This window comes from Siphateles boraxobius, unplaced genomic scaffold (assembly GCF_051911475.1).
Source record: "Siphateles boraxobius isolate OS27281-9 unplaced genomic scaffold, OSU_SipBor_1 1, whole genome shotgun sequence".
Classification (NCBI taxonomy): domain Eukaryota; kingdom Metazoa; phylum Chordata; class Actinopteri; order Cypriniformes; family Leuciscidae; genus Siphateles; species Siphateles boraxobius.
Genome location: NW_027508699.1, coordinates 17,797,359 through 17,812,035, shown reverse-complemented (window position 1 = coordinate 17,812,035; position 14,677 = coordinate 17,797,359). Strand labels below are relative to the sequence as shown.

Genomic DNA, 14,677 nt, shown 5'->3' with positions numbered 1-14,677 from the left:
TATGTTCATATACCAATAACCCCGACAGTTTCTGGGTTCATTGGTGTAGTATGTTGGGTTATTTCTAACTGATGTGTACTATTTTAGACCTGACGGTGTCTGGTCTATTTATACATAATTATGCGGTTATGGCTTGTTCTGTATGCTCAGGGGCCTGAGTTGCAGTGGCAGCCAGTTACTCAGTGCGGCGTTTTGCATGGCGTCCCCACTGCGTATAGCTACGCAATACGAAGTGACCGTTCGAAAGGGAACTACTCGGTTACTCACGTAACCTCAGTTCCCTGAGTTAGGGAACGAGTATTGCGTAGCCAGCCGCACTATAGTAACATGGCAAGTTGTCGCTTCAGTCGTTAAACCTGCTATAATGGCGAATTCGGGGACTATTATAGACTGAGGTCACGCCCCCTTGGCGGGCTCTGACGTGTATGACGCAGAGTGATCTCATTGGTTGCACGTCAGAGGCGCCTGCGCCATTGGATGTGCAGTTGCCGCAGCGCAGCCTATGAGCGAGCCAGACGCTCATGTTCTAGCTGTGCAGCTGCAAATGCGCTTTACATAAAGGCTTCAGTAAATCGAGGAAAAGGAGTTTCCCCCCACTGCGTATAGCTACGCAATACTCGTTCCCTAACTCAGGGAACTGAGGTTACGTGAGTAACCGAGTAGTTTTAAAATATTCCAAACGGCAATTTATATGACGTATTTTTACAAGTAGGCGTACTTGAAAAAGGAGAGAAATACTGAAAGGAGGGAAAAAAACGACGGGGTCTTCCTCAACGCTAGTTGCAAATCGAGTGTTCATCTGAGTGGTACAAGATGACATTTTTTTCAGTATATCACGCTAACAAATTTAATTACTAGTAACACACTTCTGTCCTCAGATAGGCTAGTTCTCTGCTTGAGGGTCGAGCATGGTTAGGTCTCAAGAACTATGGAGGCTCACATGATGCAAATATATTGACCTTGTCCTTTGTTTCAGTATAACTGTCTAAATGAGTCTGACTCGATTTACAGCGGCAAAGTTTAAAAAAAGAAAGCATGAATCACACTGTGTGAATGTGATAGTTTAAACCAGCAATAAGAATCCAAGCAAATTATAAAGGATGCTATCCAGCAAACACAGAACGTTTCTAAGAATGTTCTTTTTAAGTTTTATTTTTGATCTTAAGTGTCATTGCCATAAAATAACGTCTACTGAACGTTCTGGGAACCAAAAATTGTTAGCTGGGTAGGTACTGATAGCATACTGAAGTTGTGTTTCTGAAAGCACTTCATACAGGCCAGTGTTACTACAGAAAGATAAAGTGTGATTTAGACTGGAGGCTCATTGGAGGAACAACTGAACTCTAAGAGCTGAGGAAAGCCTTCAAAGGCTGAGAGGAGAGGTGAACAATTAACCTCACATCTTCTGGAGTTTTTATTTTGTGGGCTCCGGACTAACCGTGTAATTTCCTGTTTATCACACACCTGTTTCTGGTCTGACTGTCAGCACTTACATCCTGGTAATAAAGTTAGTGAAAGAACAATGTATAATAGCAGTCTGTAAATAGCAGTCTCACTAAGATTTTATGTTATGCATTACAGTCTTTAAATGCTGTGCTCGCAGGCACTGCCTGTCTTATGTAAGAAACCACAACTATGAAAAATGGCATGGCTCTTATTACATAATCCCCTCAGACAAAACAAAACCGCGCTGAAAGGTTTTAGTGTGCTGTTGTATGCTAGATGCTTTTAATATATAAATAACTTCAAAATGTGGTTGTATCATTAAGGTAAATGTTTCAAGGCCCTCAATGGAGAGACATGTTATCAGGCAGGGGACCAACAAGGGGGTGGTGGGGGGGACGACTGAAAAAACCTTGCAGTAGGATGGATGGAAGTTGAGACACTCAATCTACTACAAGTTGAAATGGTTTATTGATTTTTGCACCTTTTTTGAACCAAAAGTAAAACAAAAAAATAATTTACAACATTTGAAATGAATGAGATGAGACATTAATTGGTGTTAAGTGGCATTATCATCATTGGCTTCTTTAGCATAAAGCAGACATAGATAAGCATCTAGTTAAAAACAAGCCTGTGGCACAGATTCATTCATAACTGAATGTATGCTTGTCAGTATTATATATTAGACACTTAGATAAGTTGTATAAAAATGCTATAAAAAGGCAAAAGATACAATTCCACTAAAACATTGTGGCTCCATTTAAGATGAGCTTTAGCTAAGTATTCTGTGGTCTAAGACTTTCCAACTATACATATATAGACTGTATCTTCAATAAGTAAGGCCGTCATCAATAATCATAATCATCAAAAATCATCGTCAAATCACTCATAAGCACTGCGTCTGACTGCAGCAAGTTGTGAACCTTTGCCACAGTTCATATTATAACAATCTAATAAACCTGTTCTCATGACATTCACTTGCTTTGATAGTGAAACTACAAATCGAAAATAAAAAATGTATTTACATAGTAATTATGCAATATGCAAAGGCTTTATGTTGCTCTGGGCAACCCTATATGAGCATCTATCAGAGTTCTCTCCTCAGCACCTAAACAAACAGATGAACATCAGTCAAATACAATCACATCATAACTATGTGTCAGATTGAGGACTGGATCCTGACGCCCTTCAGTTCTTAGCTAATGCCTCTATAAACGGGCTCCACTCATTCTTCTCTGGGTCATACGCCTCCATGGTGTTGAGAAACTCATTGCCATCAAAGCCCCCGACAGCACAGAGCACACCGTTCAACACAGCCAGCCCTGCGTTGCTTCGTGCTGACATCATGCTGCCTAACATTCTCCACTCGTTATTGGCTGGGTCATAGACCTCCACACAGCGCAGAGCGTGAGAGCCGTCAAATCCTCCAACCACAAAGAGCTTCCCTGGAAGCAGTTGGAAATAATTTGATGAAGAAAAGTCCTGAATTTAACAAGCTTAAGTCATTTTCCTACCAGTGAGACTTTATAACCATGCTGGACTAGATGGAAATTTATACACCTCCTATTTTGTCTCCATTTACCTTCATACACAGCCACACCAGCTCCACGACGGGCCACGTTCATGGGGGTCACAAGGGTCCACGTGTTGTTTTCTGGGTTGTAGCGCTCTACGGAGTTTAAGCAGTTCCAGGACTCAGCACCACCAATCACGTACACAAATCCATTTAGCTCGCACACTGCCGCCTGGTGCCTCCCTAAACAGAAGAGAGAATGCACAGTGAACCGCACATTCAGGTTTGTACAATACAAATCAAAGTTATTTCAGAGCATAAAAGTGAATTGACATACTTATGTTGAGGGGTGCACAGCTCGTCCACATTTTTGTCACTGGGTCAAAGGAGTCACAATTCTTCAAGCCCTTTCGGCCACAGGGATCAGATCCACCCACCACAAAAAGCTTGTTTTGCAAGGAACACACACCTGAGAAGAAACAAGAAAAGCGATTATTATTTACACCTCCTGTTTCTACTAGTACTGACGATATTGTAGTTTAAAATGACGATTTTTTTCCCAGTCTTAAGATAATATACAATCTATTCAAATTACGTTTCCCCTGTTTTTAATAATGAACAGCGCATAATATTATATGTTATTTATTACTATATTACAATAATATAACATACTGCAAAATAATAAAGTACAGAAATATTTATGTGGAGACACAAATGATAAAGCAAACCAATCAGTTTTGATGATTCACTGAAACTGACATTTTGAACTTTTGAATTCAAAAATGTAGGGTAAGTAAGTTTTTTTTTCATTAAATTGATCTAAAGAGACACTAAAGCATTATAATGTTACAAAAGATGTCTATTTCAAATAAATGCTGTTCGTGTGAACATCGAAGAATTGAAACTGATTTCAACACTGTCACTGATATTAAGAAAAGTTTCTTGAGCACCAAATCTGCATGTTAAAATGATTACTAGAGTAATGATGCTGAAAATATTTTTTTAATCTGTTTTTTTAACATTTGTGAGCATAAAAGACTTCTTTCAAAAACATTTAAGCCTTTGAATTGTAGTGTAAATTTTCCAACTCTTACATAATTTTAGATACAGAACTTTCAATCAGACAAAGTATCGTAATTCCTCAAATAAAAACCGGGGCCTTTATTTACCTGAACTGCAGAAGGTAACCGGCTTTTATTTGAAGCAGGCTTTTATTAGAGGCAGGCCTTTATTTCTAATTCCATCTTTTTCATAAATAATAGGATTGGGCCGATAGTCGATGCAATCATCTATCGCGATGGCTGACAGACATCACTATGTTGAGATGGCATCGCGATCCCCCCGCCCGCCCTGTTTCCATGGTGACGCGTCATGCTTGGCGTGATTCACCACAGCCAAAATAGCGCTGTATGACCGTGTATGACAGATATAGCACTTTTTTTCTAAATATTAACAAACTTGCTTAAACTTTCAAACTCTGATTCTCAAATACATGTAAGAGAGTTTGTTGTGTCGTTTAAAAACCTTTAACGTTATAAATGATCTTGATCTGTAACGTGAGATGTTTGTTTGGGCCGCAGTTCAGAGATTCCTGTCTGTTGGATTTATTAGGCTACAGCAAGTGAATTCATCAGTTTCTCACAAAATACATTAAAGTGGCCAGTGAACTGGGAGAAGAACAGAGTAAACTTAATAGTTACTTGCACTGTGATATGAATAAAACACCTCGGCAAATATATTTGAATGAATTGTTATTGCCGCTTCCATAGACACTATTGTGTATTTTACAAACTATAAATGTATTGTTCTTCAATAAATTATATGTATTTAAATGTCTGAAACCTAAAATAAACATGATGTGGTTAAAAACACTGAATAGTTGTGATATACGGTATGACAAGCGCTGAAAGTCCGTCTTTAGCTCAGCGTGAAAGCACATTTTGAATCTGGCTGTTATGTCGCGTCAGAGCGGGCCGACATCGATGATGAGTTGTAGAGGAAAATATCTAGTGGAAAATGAGTATGTTACGTTATGTCATTATATGAAAGGCACAGGAGATTACCCATCAACACTAAATTTTCCCCGGCCTTAATTTGAGACCGGCCTTTATTTGTCTGTGTTGACCCCGCCCCCGGCCATTATCAGAGGCCTGGCTTTTAATTGACTACCGGTTTTTATTTGAGGAATTACGGTAGTACAATGACATGATCATTTTTTAGGACGAACAAAAAGCTCATTCAAATCCATTCCAAATATTCACTGTATTGTCCAGCAGAAAGTGATGCATACCTGCATTGCAACGGTTGGTGCGGAGCTCAGGAACTTGAATCCACTCGTCAGCCTTGGGGTTGTACATCTCTCCACAGCTCAGCTCATCTGAGTGACCGTTGGAGCCACCCATCACATACAGCTCACCCTGAGAGAATAACCATTCATTCAGCTCTAATGGCAGCTCCAGCAATGCTACTTTAGGATTGGAAACCATGCACTGTCTTTACCATTAGCACAGCCGTCTGGAAGCGAGCCCGTGGAGTGCGCATGGGAGCAATGAAAGTCCAGCAGTCCTTCTTTGGGTCATAACACTCCACTGTCCTCAAGCACTCTTCTCTGTTGTAGCCACCTGGACAGATAATATGTACATCACATCTTCACAAACCTGTGACCTGCTCCTGTTTCCATCATGACAATTTGTTGCATCATGCTGCTATGTGGTTCTTTTGTTTTTGTTCTTCTCCAGCTCCACCACTATCAACACTCTGAATGTTTGTTTTACAAAATTTGCATGAACGACATTATATAGCCCACATGACATCCGTGCATGTTCTGCTTTGATAATAAAGAGGGAAAAAATAATTAAAAAATAGATTTAAATATGTAAAATGCTTAAAAGCATGTTGAAGGGAGCTGAGAAATAATACACTCTTACTGGAAGCTAAATGTAAGTTGTATTGTTTCCTTTAAAGACCCCCAGTGTGGAAGAAATTTTTCCTCACAGGAAAAACATTTTAAATACATAATTTTGGTGATCAAACAATGAGTTTTGGGGAGACAATTATTGACTACAGGGTGACTTTAAAAATTACTTCATTCTTTGGCATGCATACCTGCAGCAATGAGCTTGCGGTCCAGTTCAGCGGTACCCAGGCCTGAACGAGCGTAATGCATGGGCTTTAAAAGCTTCTCCTGCAGATCTTCTGGTTGAGTCTCGAAGCTTGGGCTCTTCAGCACACATGGTGTAGCAGATGGGGAAGTATGAGGACTAGTGCGGCCATGCAGGGAGATCACACACAGTACGCCTCTCAGAACAGCCAGACACAGGTATGCATTGTCTGCAAAAGACATCTAGTTAATTTAAACACTAAAAACTGGGTTCATTTAGGATTTTTCTAGTAGATACAGATTTTATATTTTTTATTTATTTAAAAAAAATAAAAAAATTTTAAAGAAAAATTTAATTCACAAACTGGAAATTTTAGAGCAGAGTAAAAATAAAAGTTCCACTGCAGAAGTCATCACTTGAAGCATGGAAGTCATGCTTAACTTAATTTCCTGATCTAGGAAACATAACCATAGGGACGCTGCATAAATAGCTATGGAATTTTCTAGCATGAAAGTTTAAGAAAAGAAATAGGTGAATCACTATAGACTTACTGTTGGTCTTCTCTGATGCGATGTACTTCCATTCGTGCTTGTTGAACTGGCTGATGGAGGGAGAGAGGCTGCCAGAGGCGCCTGAGCTCATCTCATCTCTCTCTCGAGGAGGCTTCTTCTGCAAAACCAAACCAGGCAGCTCTAAACCTGCCCAAACTTCACCCACTACCTCTACTGCATGCATACAGACTTGGGGCCAAAGCTTAAACCAATTCCATCCAGTGCCAATACCACCATTTAAGGGGTATTCCACAGTGCAGGCACAGGTTTAGTGCAAACCACCTGAAACATGATCAAATGGCAGCCATGCTATTTTACAGCAGAGAAGGCAGCGCACTGGAAGGGGAGGACTGAAAACCAGTCATGTACCTGCACAAACTGGATGTGGTCATCCTCAGAGCTGCAGACCTCTGCATGCCCCTCAAGCAGGCTCCCATCATGTAATTTGTGATCTGCTGAGTAGTACAGCGTTTGCACCTGCAACAACAAAACACCAACAAGACCCATGTGGGTGTTTCCATAACAAGAACAAAGCAATGTTCTGCCTTGTTCCTTGAAGCAGTAGAGTCAGCTGCTATGAGGGAGGCCCTTGATAACTGTGTGCTGCCTGGACCTTGAGAGAGCAATGACCCTTCAAATTGTGTGCGGTCACTGTGATTGTGGAAATTGCTGGAAGGAGAGATCGTTCCTACAATAAGTTACTTCACTTTGGGTCAAAGAGCTATCTAAACAAATGACCGCTGCACAGTGGGACTGGAAAAAAAGCTGCAACGCTCTCAGGAACACTGCACAGATGGGAGCACATGGCTTTTGGTAGGTTGACTTAGTACCACTGATGGTTGGGATCTTGCATTCTTCTTCAGGGCTGGACAAATCTGCTGTTGGTGTGTATACTAAACCTACAGGAGATATGGGGAGATCAATGGGGAGGACCAGCAATTAGAATCAAATTATTAATAGTTCAAAAAGCCCTGTTAGGGAGAAAATGTTAAGTCATTAAGTCAATACAGTGAAGGGAACAAAAGCGAAGGGGGAAGATCAGACTGAACATAGTTTGTTCGGCTCACCTGGAAAACCGTTCAGTTTTTCAGTATTTTGAGGAGCACGTACTGCAAAATTTACAAGGTTAAGGGCAAAACTTTGGGGACAGGGGAAGGGGGGAACCCGAGTCAACCTTTGAACAGAAATTCAGGAGATATGAGCAAAGCGAAAGGAAAGGGTACGTATAAAGTCATAATACTGACCTCTTCCATTAGTTTCTCCAGGGGATATCCATTCTTCCACAGGCTGCGCTGCACCCAGCTTATCACCTTTGAGTACAGTTTGCCATTACCAGGCAAGTTCAGGTTCTCCTCTAGCATCACCTCCAGCTATATAGACACGGTTATGAATGGAATTATACAAAAAATAAAAAAAACATATTTAGTAGGAACCGATTTTAGATAGATAGACATACTTTCAGTCGAGGAAGTTTAAGGAAATCATCCTGTTCTGAGATCTCCTGAAGATGGTCCTGGATATAGCCATCAATCTTGCCCAGAAGCCGCCCATCAGCCATGCTACTAGCAAAATTGCGGTATGAAATGGCACTTTGGGAGTCCATTTTTGATAGCAGGTAGTCTCCACAGATCTGCAAAATAGGATTCAGGATATCAGGGAACAGTAATGTAGTCTATACATTAGAGAATTCTGACCATGTAAATGCCTGTACATACCTGTCTGACCCTCTCCAATTTGAGCTTCTTTGCGGCAGAATACACATCTCTGACCAGATCTTTATCTGCCTTCAGTCTGTCAACAGGGGAATACAGGGATATATGATACTTGTATGTCCATGACATTATAAATGTGTAATAAAAAGTTTAAATGCCAAGTGAATATATGTACTGCGCTGTGTAGGCATAGTTCAGCAAGATTTCCACAGCATCAGGGTTGAGGTCATCAAATTTAACCAGTGAAATCCCACCCTGTGGCTCAGAGTCAGCATTGAAGATTTCAAAGAGGCAAGGACTGCAGCAGGCCAGCACAGCTTTATGGGCCATAAGCTCATGTCCACAGACCTGTAGAACCACCACCATTATAAAGAATGTTATGAGTGGGTACAGAGAGCCTTATGCAAAAGTTTGGGGTCAGTAAGATACTTTTTGAAAGAAATTACTATTTATTCAACAAGGATGCATTAAATTAGAGCTGCATAATTAATTGTTATGATCTTGATTAAAACTAGGTCTATTAAACCTTTACCAAACATTCAAATCTTCGTTGGCGCTGCTGCTGAGACAGAGAGAGCCGTTGTCATGGTATGAAAGTTTCACAAACAGTTTTTTCAACCACACACACACAGTATCATTATTTCTCTGTTACAATAGTTCAAATTATCACAGAAATACTGGGATAAAAGTGTATAGTTTGGATATAAACACTGGTCTACGGTAGTGGTAAAAATTAATTTGGATCAATTAGATTGTTATTACACGAGTAGGTGACGACATGTGACTTAAAATTCATTTGTCATTGAATTGTTCATTCAAGAGATTGGTTGAAAAATGCTGATTCATCCAGAATTGAAACAAGTTAAGTCTTTATAAGTGAATCATTGAATCAAACTTTAATTCATCAATCAAAATCAATTTTTTTTTAAATGGACTGCAGCAATTGACATTTTGCCAATGTTATTTTGTTGTCTATTTAGATCTTCATTTTAAGCAAAAATAAATAAAGTTATCCAGAACAATGCAATTCTACATTAAATTGATCAAAAGTGACAGCCAAGACATTCAAAATGTTACAAAAGATACTCAGGTCAAATACATAGTGTTCTTTTGAACTTTATATTCATAAAAAATTCCTGACAATTTATTATCAGTTTCCACAAAAATATTATGTTGCACAACTTTTAAACATTAAGAAATGTTTCTTGAGCAGCAAATCAGCATATTAGAATGATTTCTGAAGGATCATGTGACTCAAGACTGGAGTAATGATGCTGAAAATTCAGTTTTGCCATCACAGTAATAAATTACATTTCAAAATGGGCTATATATTAAAATTTTTATAATATTTTACAATATAACTGTTTTTACTGGAGTTTTGATCAAATAAATGCAGCCTTGTGAAGTTCATTCGAAAACAAAGTCTTACTGATCCCAAACTTTTGAACAGTAGTGTACAGTATATATGTATTAATGTGTACAGTATCACAAGGCATGTTTATTTTTCCTGAAACAAAGAGGGTCTTACCAACAGTCTGACATCACAAAACTGTCCGCTTTTACGCAAAGCATTCATCTTGGCCACAGTAGAATCAAGGAAACTCTCATCTTCAAATATTAAATATCCGTTGGGAGTCATTTTGATGAATCTATCAAAGTCAAGGTGGCAAACAGCAAAATGAGAACTGCTCTTTTAGCATTTACAAATATGTGAGGAGAGGGCCCACATGAAACCTGTGCCGTTTTGTACCACATTTTCTGCAATGACTATGTGGGGATATCTGCGTAATGGATTTAAATAAGATATTCATTAAACTGAGCTTAGAGTACTACACTTGTATTGGAAGCTGAGTGCATCATTAAAAGTAGCTAAACACTTAATATATGAATATGTAAGGAGTGGGGGGATTTTAAGAAGGGTGCTTTCACACTTGGTTCAATTGCCTGGTCCAAACAAGAATTCAATTGCTCCCCCCTCCCCCACTGGATTGTGTTCACATTATATTATTTGGGTCCGACTCCAAACCAGGGTGCATTTGCATCAAAGCAGCAACTGTTACCAGAGAAGGGGCCAAAATGGAGAGCATACATAATGGCACTTGCGTCCATCTATCGCGTCGCGAATGTACTACAAAAGAACGTGGGAGTCCATTTCTGCTAAAGGTGAGCAGAAATGTAATTATATTAATTATCTACATTCTCTCTGTTTGCAGTGCGTCAGCCACGCTTGTCAGAAATATCAAATCATCCAAATGTACTGAATTCTGACGCCAATCGAACCCGGGTGTGCACCAAAAGTGCTAGTGTGGAAGCATCCTGAAATTCAGCAGATGTCCTAAACAGAAAGCTGTAAAAGGTCTGTGGAACAGATTCCATGTAGGTCTAGTGAAGAGACACACCTACCAAACAGATGTAACAGGAGAACAGTCTTGCTCCAAGGCACTTTAGTAGACCTTTCAATAGAGAAGAAACAGTGGCTGCACCAATCTTGTCTGATGTCACTCGGCGGGTTAAAGAATACAAGCTCTACAATCTTGATTATGCATGATTATCACCTAAAGAAGTGAAAGAGAAACACACTGAATTCAACCATGACAACTGGCTAATAAGAGGAAATGATTCTTGAGCACCAAAAGAGCATATTAGAATGACACAAAACTGGAGTAATGCTGCTGAAAATACAGCTTTGCCATCACAGGAACAATTTAAAATATTGAAATAGGAAACTTGTTTTAAAAGGTAGTATTACAATATTAGTATTTTAACTGTATTTTTGTTTAAATAAACGCAGCCTTGGTGAGCATAAGATACTTTTTGCAAAGACATTACCGACCATTATGTTCAGTTATAGTCAGGGGTTCACACACCTTTTCACCAATACTTTCACTGAGGTTTTCAGTAGTTTCAGATTTCTGGAATATTTAACTTTCAACTATAAATATTTTGCAGATAAAGACAACTTTGTATCACTTATAGAAAACCCCCTCTGTCTTTTCCAGGCCTGGAAAATCCCACTTAAATCAGCCTCATATTTGTAGGTTTTCCAAGGCTGTGGGAACCCTGAAAGGGTTTAACAAAATTGTAAACACCAACTTGGATCTGTCAACAAGTATTTTTAGTTTACAGGTTACGTTATCAATATTCTCGGGTGATATTATTGCTTTTAAAAACTGTGTAAGTTCACTGTAGGCTAAACGACTTCAAAATTAATTAGCAAACAAAACTGATATTTAAGACCTAATACTTTCTAAACCCAGTACATTACATTTAATGTCCATAAACAAAATGGATCCAGAAGAAAAAAAACTGACAATGCGCTGTTTTTTCATATTTCCGGGTTTAATGTGTGTTGAAGGCGCGAGAGACACGCGACCCGGAGCGCGAGCAGGAACTGAGCTTTCTAGATTAAACCAGTAACGTTACCGCCGAAACAAACACACGTGACCTCTCATAACCTTATATTCAAAACAGGTCATATTACAGGTCTGGAGCAAGGTGGTGAGTCATGTGACAAAGACAAAATACTTTATACGTATTGAGGTATGGCAATAGGATTGAGGCAGAACGAAAGCCTCAGTCAACAATTAATTTTATTACATCATTTTGCAATTCAACGAAAGTGAATGGTGACTACGGTTGTCGGTCAATAACAGTCTGCCTAACATCTGTCAATTTCATCTTTAAGTGAAATATATCTTTAACTGTGTTAGAAATCGGACATAACACGGAGTTAAACTGGTCATTGACCATTGTTAAACGGTCAGTTAAAGTGCTATGATTCTGATCGGTGAGGTCCAGTCATAGTAACGTTATACCATGCAGACGCCGAGTCTTTTGTAAGTTACACTTAACCGTTCACAAAACACCCCTTTTTTATAAGTAAAGGTGAATATTGTATTGATATTCCTCACCGAAATTCAAGCTGTCGGGCAAACGTTCAGATGAAACAGCATAAGTTACAGATACTAAAAGTGGTTTTCCTCAAACAACACAAACAGGATTTTTCTAACGTTAGTCAGTTCACAAGCTCGACTAACTTTAACACCACTTTAACCTTCCCACAACCAACAAAAACGCTTTACTTTTTAAAACACAACATGAGAAAACGTCTTACCGATTTCCTTTGTCTGTTTAGGATCGTGAACATCATCTCTACTTAAAAAAAGAGTGATTATGTGTCCAAAGAACCACCGTTAACGAGATGTACCGAAGAGCGCGCGCTTAACTATGCTGCGTCACTGATGACGAGAGCACAGTAGCACGATGGGACTGGGAGGGACAAATCATGGCGCTCATTCTCTAACATGCTTATTAATGATAATAATTTAATCAGTAAATGTTGCTGAAAAGATTAATTGTATTGTACCTGGATCTATATGATGAGAAACGCGTTGCTCCGAACGCCTGTGAGAATATGCAGTGAGCATGATTGGCTGTTTGTCACCAACCATTATTCACTTTAATCACAGTAGGCCAGTTCTCCCCCCCCACCAGGAACACAGTCAAATTCATTCATGCAGAACAGATGCGTCCTCACACTGTCTATATCAATATTTTAGGTGCTACATTTTGAAGCAGTAGTAAATAATTAGATGTCTGCTGTCTCCATGGTTTGCAGCCACCTAGAAAAAGAAACATGACTATAGACAGACATGCCTCCTCTTGCCTTCTCTCTATGGATCTCAGATGCAAACTTGTTCTGAGCATGGGTTACATAAGGCACTCAGCTGAACCATGTTTTTACAGCATACTAACTCACTAAGCTCACATCACTGATTATACAGTCTGTAGATACACCATGAATCTGATTAATGTTTTTATTTGCAGCTATTATTGTGTATAGGCTCGTATATCACAGTGTGATAGAGATGAAGATAAAACAAAATTGTCAAGGAATATAATAATAATACCTTATTACAAACTGTGCAATTTTAAACTAAGCTCTATGGAAATTGTATTTAATTTAATTTAGTTTTACTTTATTTTATTTTATAATTGAGAGACAATAGTACAGTATCATCATCTTAATTGAATTTAAGAATTGAATTTTTTATTTTTTTTATTGTGTGTGTTTTTTTAAGTGTTTATCTCTTCCCTTGCAATGTCTTTATAGTTTGTATTTGTGTCATATCTTTCTGGTAGATTTCTGCACTGTCACCTTGAACTTTCTCACTTGAAATTGGTTGTGTTGCATTATGTCTTTAAAGCTGGTTTGGAAGTGATAATCATTATGAAAATGGTAGGCTATAGAAATAAATGTAATTTAAAAATCTTTTTATTGCCATAATCAAAAAAATCAAATAATTGGTTGTAAAAAAAAAAGTTCTACCTTAAGTAGAATAAGAAATTAAATTAAACAAATAAAAGCCAATCATTTTCTTTTATATTTTAGGAAGGCACCCCTTACCCTGTTTAGGTTTATTTTGCCGTACTGATAGGCCGACTGTATATCGTCGCTTACTTTGTAAGCATAGAACCAATAAAAAGTGCTTTTGCTACACAAGCCATTTAAGTTTAGTGTTATAATTGTGTGAAAATGTTGTGCACTTATGTCTCCAGCAGCTGCCACACACTTAACATTGCTTGTTAGAAAACAATGCAGTTCCATTGTCCAACACAATAAAGCCTGCTAATGACAGGTGTCCCATCTTAGATCTATACATACACACGTGGCATGACAACAGAATATAATAATTCTCAGATAGTCTTGAGCCACACTTCTATAATCCCAAGAAGACTCAGCAATAGATTTATTTTAGTACAAGTGTTTCATTGCTCTAATTAAATTCAGCTGTAAGTTACAATATTATTATTTATAAAAACACTGGCAATTTTATGTTTTTAGAAGCAACTAAGTATTCAGACATTTTGCATTAAATTAAATAAATGTAATAAATTATGTACTATAAAATATGCCTAAAATATGGCATTAGAAAATATAAAGGAAGGCAGGGCTCATGTTTTTATTGTCCATGTTGATTTTTTTTATTTGGACAAGGCACAATCAACTTGTCAGAAGATTATCACTAAGATATGTTGTCATTTAAATTAGCTTTCTGCAAATGTTGGTGATAACAATATGTCATTGCCATTTACAACTAAGAAGTTATCAACAGTCATTAGCTTCTGAAATCAATAAATGTTTGTGATTAAATATGGTCTTGTTTTTGGGAACAGACTTAAAAGTTTTAATCCTTTTGTTTGAAATCTTGGTTTGATCATTTGGATTACATTTGAATGCAAACAGCAGCATGTTTTGGAAGACTATATTTAATTTATAGTTATCCACCAACTCTGGTTCTCAGTCTTGTATAAGACTTCAGGAATGTCATTTAAAACCTCTTCTCTCTACAATAT

At 38.2% G+C, this 14,677-nt stretch overlaps 1 protein-coding gene across 1 annotated transcript; it reads right to left on the bottom strand.

Annotated features, from left to right (window-relative positions):
* Positions 1 to 1,895: 1,895 nt before the first annotated feature.
* ivns1abpb (influenza virus NS1A binding protein b) lies at positions 1,896 to 12,741 on the bottom strand. The gene is made up of 15 exons (XM_077225786.1): positions 12,435 to 12,741; positions 10,724 to 10,875; positions 9,849 to 9,969; positions 8,496 to 8,668; positions 8,324 to 8,399; positions 8,065 to 8,238; positions 7,853 to 7,978; positions 6,978 to 7,085; positions 6,609 to 6,726; positions 6,062 to 6,286; positions 5,456 to 5,577; positions 5,247 to 5,373; positions 3,294 to 3,425; positions 3,026 to 3,199; positions 1,896 to 2,888 (listed from the first exon to the last, which is right to left on the bottom strand). Exons 3-15 carry the CDS (start codon positions 9,957 to 9,959, stop codon positions 2,632 to 2,634), a joined length of 1,923 nt encoding a protein of 640 aa, XP_077081901.1. The 5' UTR covers positions 9,960 to 9,969; positions 10,724 to 10,875; positions 12,435 to 12,741; the 3' UTR covers positions 1,896 to 2,631.
* Between the last annotated feature and the right edge of the window lie 1,936 nt (positions 12,742 to 14,677).

Bases quoted from the DNA above. Each gene is read 5' to 3' on its own strand.
- ivns1abpb (XM_077225786.1), bottom strand. From the start codon at position 9,959: ATGACTCCCAACGGATATTTAATATTTGAAGATGAGAGTTTCCTTGAT. The intron at 6,287-6,608 runs GTAAGTCTATAG...TGTCTTTTGCAG, and splicing joins CGCATCAGAGAAGACCAACA to ACAATGCATACCTGTGTCTG. The intron at 3,200-3,293 runs GTATGTCAATTC...TCTTCTGTTTAG, and splicing joins CTGTGCACCCCTCAACATAA to GGAGGCACCAGGCGGCAGTG.